At 34.7% G+C, this 8,455-nt stretch overlaps 3 protein-coding genes across 4 annotated transcripts; 1 reads left to right on the plus strand and 2 right to left on the minus strand.

The window, feature by feature from the left end:
• The first annotated feature begins 156 nt into the window (after window positions 1-156).
• On the plus strand, window positions 157-1,903 carry LOC109852131. The gene is made up of 2 exons (XM_020422995.1): window positions 157-639; window positions 810-1,903. Exons 1-2 carry the CDS (start codon window positions 600-602, stop codon window positions 1,178-1,180), a joined length of 411 nt encoding a protein of 136 aa, XP_020278584.1. The 5' UTR covers window positions 157-599; the 3' UTR covers window positions 1,181-1,903.
• Window positions 1,904-2,377: 474 nt separating this feature from the next.
• Window positions 2,378-5,458, minus strand: LOC109852129 (protein disulfide-isomerase A6 homolog). Its single transcript, XM_020422992.1, has 6 exons — window positions 5,282-5,458; window positions 4,800-4,993; window positions 4,262-4,489; window positions 3,982-4,188; window positions 3,555-3,880; window positions 2,378-3,385 (listed from the first exon to the last, which is right to left on the minus strand). Exons 1-6 carry the CDS (start codon window positions 5,295-5,297, stop codon window positions 3,067-3,069), a joined length of 1,290 nt encoding a protein of 429 aa, XP_020278581.1. The 5' UTR covers window positions 5,298-5,458; the 3' UTR covers window positions 2,378-3,066.
• A 597-nt stretch (window positions 5,459-6,055) lies between these two features.
• LOC109852130 (leucine-rich repeat protein 1-like) lies at window positions 6,056-7,973 on the minus strand. 2 transcript variants are annotated; one of them, XM_020422994.1, is made up of 5 exons: window positions 7,723-7,973; window positions 7,064-7,594; window positions 6,803-6,889; window positions 6,585-6,735; window positions 6,058-6,324 (listed from the first exon to the last, which is right to left on the minus strand). In XM_020422994.1, exons 1-4 carry the CDS (start codon window positions 7,882-7,884, stop codon window positions 6,727-6,729), a joined length of 789 nt encoding a protein of 262 aa, XP_020278583.1. In that variant the 5' UTR covers window positions 7,885-7,973; the 3' UTR covers window positions 6,058-6,324; window positions 6,585-6,726. The 2 variants fall into 2 exon arrangements, with proteins under 2 accessions (XP_020278582.1, XP_020278583.1); XM_020422993.1 differs by having other exon boundaries at window positions 6,056-6,324; window positions 6,585-6,889.
• Between the last annotated feature and the right edge of the window lie 482 nt (window positions 7,974-8,455).

The following is an 8,455-nucleotide window of genomic DNA, read 5'->3' on the forward strand; positions in this document are numbered from 1 at the left end:
TCGACCGCGAATTCGATTGGATTGAGAATCGCGTCGACGGAGGCGGTTTGACCGATCAATCGGCGATGCGCTTCGCCCCGATTGGCCCAGTCCGACCCCACAAATCCGCGATCTAAGACGGGCTTTAACATTGAACATCTCGAGCGATGTAACCTTAACCCGGAGTTAAATGTGTTTGGTTTCTTTGGTTACGAAGCGTAACGAAACGCGGTGGAGGTTGAAATGGACTTGAGAGGAGAAGAGCGAAATTTTTTTTTTTTTTTATAACATGTTTAACACGCTCGCTAGCCAATAGATAGACTTTCTGGACGCAAACAGAGCAAAATCTCAAAGGGCTGTGGTTGTCGTACTTATGCTTAAGAAAAATCAACAAAATAACACACGTAAACAAACGCAAAAAGAATGGATCGAGCCTGAGCTAAGGGAAGTGTTTTAAAAAGTCGAAACACAAAGAAGAGTTGGAGTACAATTTCGTTCAAAAACTGGTCAAAACCTCGAAGGGTTGTGTTAAAGTGTATTTATATCTCTCGATATATAAATATATATTTAACATTACATACTCAATATAGTATATATACACAAATAAATCCGAAAACACCATGAAGGCAACACTTTGTTTACTTCTTATTGTAATTTACGGTAAGTTTCTTAATTAATCTCTTAGCTGAGAAATAGTTTTATTTCTTGTCTCTGTGTTTCTGTCACGTTTAAATCACTTGTAATCATTAGGTTTCGTGAAATACATACGTAGAAAAAAGTTTATAATTGTGCGATAAAAATATTGTCTAACGTCTGTCAATAAATTACAGCAACCTTCTCCGCAGTTGAAAGTAGAGTTTATTCATCCTCGAAACAGAAGTATCAAACGGAGAATCAGAAAGAATATGACAATAATAATGTAGCGGCCAGATATTCTAAAAAGAATAAGAAATCGGTAGAGACGGGAACATCGGGTTCTCCACAAAAACGAATCGTATCGGCGTGGGGAATAATTGCAATAATTTTAGGTATAATTATACTCAGTACAATTACGTACTACGTGTTCATACTGTATCCGTACATATGTTACAAGGATCAGGCTTATGACACCATAGAGTTGACCGAAGTTAACTCTGTCAGTACTGTCAGTGACAATATTAACAACATGCTGCCATATCGCAACTCAAATGACACATCGTGAAATCGATAAGAAAATAAGAAAAGTAATATTTTTCACGTTACTTAGATAAGAGATAATAATAACTTATATAAGAGACAATTACAATATATTTATATTATCAATTTTTAACAGCAAGTTTTATATCGGTTTTTAAGTAGTTTTGAGGTTTCTCTTTTGGAAACTTCTATATATAGACATCGATATATTACCACTTTTTATATCAAGTTTTACATACGCAACACTACATATTACAGCAATCAGTAACTTCAGTGTTTAACAGAGTGATTAGTATACATGGAAATAAATTTCTTATGACATTTTTTGTACGGAGAGTTGTGCTTCTTTGCAAGAGGAAATTTTTAATCGTACGAATGAAAATTTGTTGAACACATATATACACGTTTTTGTTAAAAATACTATTTTCTTTTTAAAACGCGCGTAAATGTTAAATTTTTTTACAAATAGTGTACGACGCATGTCAGTTCTGCTTGCGCAATGGAAGATCCGACAGAATACACATTTTAATTAGCGAGTGTAATATGCGTCACACACACACATGTTCAGAGACAGACAGTTTGTCGATACGCGATTACAATTAAGACTGATTTTTTTTTTTTATATCGTCGAATTTGGTCCCATTACAGGGATAACTACTTAATTACTAATCTAACTAGTTTTGTGAAGAAACGATCTGTTCTTAAACTACTAGCGTAGCAATGCAACACGTTTTTATTACTAGCACATACGCGTGAGATTAGCGATACCTGTGAAATCTACGTTGTAAAAATGGACATAAATGCATCTTATTACCACCGTACATATGAGTTCTAAGAGAAAACACGTTTTGACTACCTTATATAAAGATTGCAATTTAATTATTACATTTTTGCTTCTCGCGTGGATACTATGCGAGGGGGGATATATGTATACACAAGATTTTATATATAACTGTACAATATACTTAATATACTATGTAAATCGACAATAATTTCGACGATCCAAGATCTGGTTTAGACCGGCGCAATAGTAGCTGGCAACGTAAACTGGAACGATTCGTGTGTTATTATTGCTGCATCAAAAGAGGTGAGATAACACGCGTTGTCAACAAACACGTGTTATCAATAATGTTGCGTCCTGTCTGTAAACACAGCTTATAAACTTATAGAGCGGTAGCGAACACGTTGAAGTTTATAATACTCATAAGAAAAGACTTACATATAACATAGAAACAATTATATATTTGTAAAATGTTATAAACTATATTTAGTACAAATAGGAAACTATACAATTTCAAGTACTTTTATATATTTTTTACTTATATAAGATAAGCAAAAATAATAATAAATGCATTGTCATAGTACACGGAGTTTACGTGTTTCGAAACCTATCGTTTCCTATCTAAACACACACACATGATGGAAAAATAACGATGAAAATTCACACTCTTATAACCATTCCGTCCGTTTGTAGAACAACGAAAAATCTACAAAATTGGCTCTTTAATGGAAGAAGTTTTTTTCTTTTTTATAAAAATGAAAAACCGCACCTGAGAATCGGCACCTTAAGACGTAGAGCGAAACTACTGTATATTTTGTGTGTATGTATTGTCGAGAGGAGAAAAATGTCGGTTATTTCAAAATAGTATCAAAATAATCACATAAGAGAAAATTGCTCTTCATGTAAAAACGCACCACCTGAAGTCATTGAGAATCGACGTAGATATGATAAATATACATACACTTTGTAAAGTTTTGTGTGTGTAATATGATGTACAAAATAAGCTTTCGGACGACTAAACTTCTAACCTACCCGTAGTTGACACCTTTAATAGTAGTTCTATTGGAAATGATGTATTTCGTGTGTGTAGCAAATTCTAAGAAAATTAGCTCTCAATTTTCGGTAAAAATTTACAGCTCGTCTTTCTCATCCAAATCAACGTCGCTGAGATCGATATCCTCCTCTTGTGGAGGTTCGGCGTCCTTGCCGTCCCAAGGTGTCGTTTCGAATATAACAGGCAATTGAGCGCCCTTCAAAGGTGCAGTGCCACCTCTGCCGTAACTCAAATCGCGCAAGAATTCGTTTATTCCGTCATACGAGAAACTACCTTTCAGCAAGGAGTACTTCATTTTCTTAATGTTGACAGCCGCTAATGCGGGATAACCGAAACCTCCGATTTCCAAAGCCTCTTCAACGTTCGGTTGAACACCAGCCTCAGCCCAAACCCATCTGTGAAAAGAAAAACGCGTAGCGTATTTTAGGAATAGTTTAATACATAAAAAAAATTTATGATAACATTGTTCGGTCACGTAAAGTTTAAAAAAAAATTTAAACTTCAACTGCGTATTACACTTCCAAAGCAATAAATGTAACGTGTTTAATGTGTTTTAATGCATACCCCCACATCTTCTTCTTGTACTTCTCGCCGAGACTGCGCAAAGTTTTCAAGTATCCATTTCTACAGTCGGATTGACAGTCTAGGATGTGCGGTAAGACGGATACTACGCAAATTGGTTTGTCTTCGCAAGCAGCTCTTAGACTCTTTTCGGAAGTAATTTGCACTACTTCTGGTGCCGGAATGTTCTCGGCCAATTTTTCCAGAGCCCAATTGACGATATCGCTGCTTGTGCGACCACCATCGTAATCCTGAACTGAGTCAGCATCTTTCTTGCCAGGTGCGAAGAATTTAATGGTGGGATAGCCTTTGATCTCGTATTTACTGGCCTACAACATTAATATTTCAGAATAAGCTACAATTCGATATTTCCGATCTTTCAGACCAAATTTTTATGTAAAAAAAATATATATATATATGTTGAACTTACTTTTATTGTGTTCACAGTGGCATCCAAAGCTCCCAATTTCACTTTGCCTTTCAATTCTGTGGCTGCTGCCGCCCATTCAGGTGCTAAGTTTTTACAGTGACCACACCACGGAGCATAAAACTCAACTAACCACATATCCTCGGAATTTAAGACGGTCTTATCGAAGTTTTCATCTGTCAATTCTATTACATCCTTGGAATCTTTACTCTGCAAATAAACAAATATATTAAAATAATCGCGTAATTGAATTTACTTTTTAATTTTTATTTATACTGCTTACCTTAGAGTCACCTCCTCCTGTCTTCTTGCCACCTAAAGCCTTTCGTACTTTCTGACTGGCAGCATTTAATGCAGCATCGACAATACCGGCTGCAGTTCTTGGGCCATTGTATTCTTCCGGTTTGCTGTCAAGTCCGAAAATCTTAATTGTTGGAAATCCACGAATGCCATATTTTTGGCCAATAGATTTGTGCTCGTCAACATTAATTGCACCAACTTTTACAACACCCTGTAAGAGAGAGTAAACAAACATATAAATAAATCTTGAAATTCTGCATGACACATCAACAAACACATATAGCTTCTGATTTACATTATTTATAATTTCTTGATAATTGCATAATTTGAATTTATTTTTTGTATTTATAACTTATTTTAAGTTTTAACTCCAGCTGATAATTTCAGCTGGAAATATCTGTGTGTGTTCTGATTAATATATAGAAAAAGTTAAAAATAAACAAACTTATACTCGCACAGGTTGTTATCAAATACACAAGGTAACATTTACTGATTATATAGCACTAAAAAGATGTAGTTACCTTTAATGCCGTAGCTGCTTTGTCATACTCGGGTATCAATTGTTGACAGTGTCCACACCATGGCGCATAGAACTCAACTATCCAAATATGATCGCTGTTTAACACTAGATTATCAAAATTATTTGGTCTAAGATCAACGACAGCCGAATTGGATGCATACATGCAATTTGCTCCGGCAACTAGCAGGAAAAAGCCTGAAAAAGAGAAAAAGATATGCACAACAAGATTTAACGAGTATGTCAGAATTTACATTTGCATTTTGTGTGTGTGTACTTTGAAGTACGTGTAAACGCCGCAAAAATGACAACGTATTGACATCATAGAAATTTAACGAGAGAGGGGACACTTGTTGCAATATCACTCATGTAGAATCTCGATAACAAGATCGAAAACATCTTTCATCTTGATTGCAATGTCAGTTGTTGACAAGCAACCGGCAGCGAACCGGCGAAATTTGCAAAACGCACGAATTCACGACTTACCTATTAGCGCTAACATTTTCTCGTAAATTTCACAGACAATTTTTCAACCAGTCATTCACCTCTGCCGTTAAAGTGAATACGAATCATACAAATGCGCTTATATAGCTCAAAGTTACAATCTTTTGGTAATGCGTTGGCGGCATCCCAGCCGCTACATAGCTTTTCGTGGACCGTTCTGATTGGTCGCAATTATGGGAGAAATGGAAAAGCTTCTTCACCAATGAAATCGTCGCGCTATACGAGACAATCTGAAGGCACTGAACTATAATATGGAACGCGCCTTGCCATTGTGCGAGCCACTGTCCGCGATAGAGAGCATCACAACTAGGATCTCTGTCTTTGTCTCGTCGTCGCTGATTGGTTGAAATTTATACGAGTACAGTCCAAGACAAAAGAACAACGAAAAGTAAAGAATGACTGCGTTCAGCAGAAATCAGCGTTCAGCAATTGCTAATACGCGGTCATTCTTTACTTTTCAAAAAAAATCCGGGTCGTCTCCGTTTGTAAAAAAAAAAAACTATTATTGCAACTACACGTGATATGAAAATATTTATTATTTCTCTATTCCACGAACATACATAAAAAAATGAATAGAAGTATTCTGTCACACACATTATTCTCCACCTTGTAATTCACACAAGATGTAGAAAAACAGATATAAAACAAATGATCAGATTATATACAGTCAATGTGACTTAGTTAATAAATGTAATTATCACATCTTGTATGTACAATTAGTATAAAATTAATGGTGAATTAGTAGTAAAAAGTAAAATTAATAGTTAAAAAAGTATTGTCAGACAGAATGTCGCTTTTTATTAAAACAATCAGAACAATGATAATATTCAACTATTACACAATCGCGTGTTTGGTCCCTCTTAACTTCAACAACGTAATTTTCAAAATATTTCGATAAAAACTCTTTAATAAAAACTCGTAGATATGAATCAGGAAAACAACACTTGCGGCACATAAAGCAACAATGTCTGTTATCCAAATGTGTAACTAATCTATATGGTATTACACTTGCATCATACGGTATCCTGTGGAAAAAAAATAAGTTATTAAATTTTGACTCATGTAGTTTCTGTGTAAATAATTAAATATACACACGTACACACAGGTGTCACTCACAACTATCTTAAAAAACTTGTACTAATATTCTCTGATTGATATTAAATTTTTTTTAAATCCAAAAAATTTGTCATTGAAATATTTTCTGATAGCTTAGAGATATAGTCGGTGTATGTACAGACATATGCATTTACAAATCAGAAAATTAACTAAAGCAAACGTAACAAACCTATGTTCTATAACTGCTTTGGCCGCTAAGTTAACCAGATTTAATATCTTAAGCTTCCACCAAATCTCATTTTTAGGTACTGAGTTATAGTCCTGGTTAAAAGGATTTGATGAAATATCTAACCGATTTAGTCTCATCGTTCTTAGAATTCCTGGTAAATATAACAGATGATTTTTCGACAAATTCAAAGTTCTCAAATTATTTAAAATTCCAATTACTTGCGACACTATTTGCAGCAAATTTTGGGAAATGTTCAAATGTATTAAAGCACTCAGCTTTGCAATTTGTAGTGGTAATGTGACAATCTATAAATAACAAGAAATAAATTAATAATAAACTGTTAAAAAACTACAATAGAGTTCCATTTAAATAATAATAGATGTATCTCAGGTAATATAATTTACAGTTATACTTTAATTACAGTTATATAATATAGAATTAGAATTATAATAATATTAATTTAATACGTAGTAACTTACTTTATTGTTACTCATGTCTAATTCCTTCAGACTCTTTGATATAGCAACTTGTTCCATCCATGCCCACTTATTAGCAAGTGATGTGGAGTTTCCCAGACAATTTCCTGATAAAAGAAGCTGTTCAAGATGAGGCAAACTACCTAATTCTTTTGGCAAGTAGGAGATCTCATTGTTTTCCAAGTTTAAAATTCTCAAACTTTGTAACCTAAGAATCTGTCTATCAAAAGATCTTCTGCCTAATCCACTTAAATAAAGTCTTTCTGTTGTTTTTGGAAAACCTTGCAAGGTCGGATAGTCAGATTTTTTCTTTACTACAACCTCTTTGGTTTCTACCGTAAAAGAAGAAGGTACTCTGAGCCACTCTTCAGGGAGATGATTTCCTTTAGATACATGATCTATGAAGCGAACAAATTTCTTCAAAAGAATACGATCACCCTGAATCAGTAAATCATGAGGTGGTTCAGCAAAGCTTATTGTACTCTTGCCTTGATCTATATGTGCTAAGTACAGTTTGTTTACGTTCTTGATAATCTGAAATAATTGTAACAAGATGTGTAACACAATAACACTACTAAACTTTGTTTCAGAATTTAAAAACAATTGACAGATAATGAATTGTATAAATTGTATAAACGAAAAGAAGAACTTGTTTCACATACTCGATATCTTGTGCCTCGTTTTTGTTGCCGTGTCTGCCAAAGTAACTCTACTTCTTTTTTTTCTCCTGTTTGGTGTTTCACAAAAGACAATATAGACAATTGCGGTTTTCTTTTACACAAAAAAACTCTATCATACATCTCTACGTAACAATTTAATTTCATTTTGTCGTTTAATCCGCAGTAGAGATGTTTTTCGACAGTACTCGTGACCCTCGTGTCTAGGCTTGTGTTTGAATCAGCTGTCACAGCTGTTGCTTGATGCGTCGCTAACGTTTTTCAAGATGGCAATTTTACAAATTATGGCACCAGAGAAAGTTACTAGAATTCGAATCAATCGTCTTGGTTCATCGGTAGAAATGGGTATTCCGATTGGTCAATTTTGCGAGAACTAAATTCTGTTCTGTTTAAAGTTTGTTTAGTTCGTCAAGTTGCCAACTTTGAGCTATGATTTTACAAATTAACCAATCAGAATAAAGCGCAGTCAAGTCATTCGCTCTCGATTAATCAATCTGCGATTATCGATTGATCAATCTGCGATTATCGATTGACGACCAATCAACTGTCAGTTCGTTTGTCTTTCATACGGGCTTAAGGAAAGTTCGATCGAGAGAGGAAAGAATATCGATCTGCGATATTGAAATTCTCGAGATCGAATACAGTAGATAAAATCGCACCATGAAGAAAAATAACGCCGCGCGCGCGCGCGCGCGTATGTACAATTCATATATATATA

This window comes from Pseudomyrmex gracilis, unplaced genomic scaffold, assembly GCF_002006095.1.
Source record: "Pseudomyrmex gracilis isolate BER0280 unplaced genomic scaffold, ASM200609v1 scaffold_24, whole genome shotgun sequence".
Lineage (NCBI taxonomy): Eukaryota > Metazoa > Arthropoda > Insecta > Hymenoptera > Formicidae > Pseudomyrmex > Pseudomyrmex gracilis.

Bases quoted from the DNA above. Each gene is read 5' to 3' on its own strand.
- LOC109852129 (XM_020422992.1), bottom strand. The intron at 4,490-4,799 runs GTAACTACATCT...TCTCTCTTACAG, and splicing joins AAGCAGCTACGGCATTAAAG to GGTGTTGTAAAAGTTGGTGC. The intron at 4,189-4,261 runs GTAAGCAGTATA...GTTTATTTGCAG, and splicing joins CAGGAGGAGGTGACTCTAAG to AGTAAAGATTCCAAGGATGT.
- LOC109852131 (XM_020422995.1), top strand. From the start codon at position 600: ATGAAGGCAACACTTTGTTTACTTCTTATTGTAATTTACG. The intron at 640-809 runs GTAAGTTTCTTA...AATAAATTACAG, and splicing joins ACTTCTTATTGTAATTTACG to CAACCTTCTCCGCAGTTGAA.
- LOC109852130 (XM_020422993.1), bottom strand. From the start codon at position 7,884: ATGAAATTAAATTGTTACGTAGAGATGTATGATAGAGTTTTTTTGTGT. The intron at 6,890-7,063 runs GTAAGTTACTAC...TGTTATTTATAG, and splicing joins TAGACATGAGTAACAATAAA to ATTGTCACATTACCACTACA. The intron at 6,325-6,584 runs GTTTGTTACGTT...TTTTTTCCACAG, and splicing joins AAAGCAGTTATAGAACATAG to GATACCGTATGATGCAAGTG.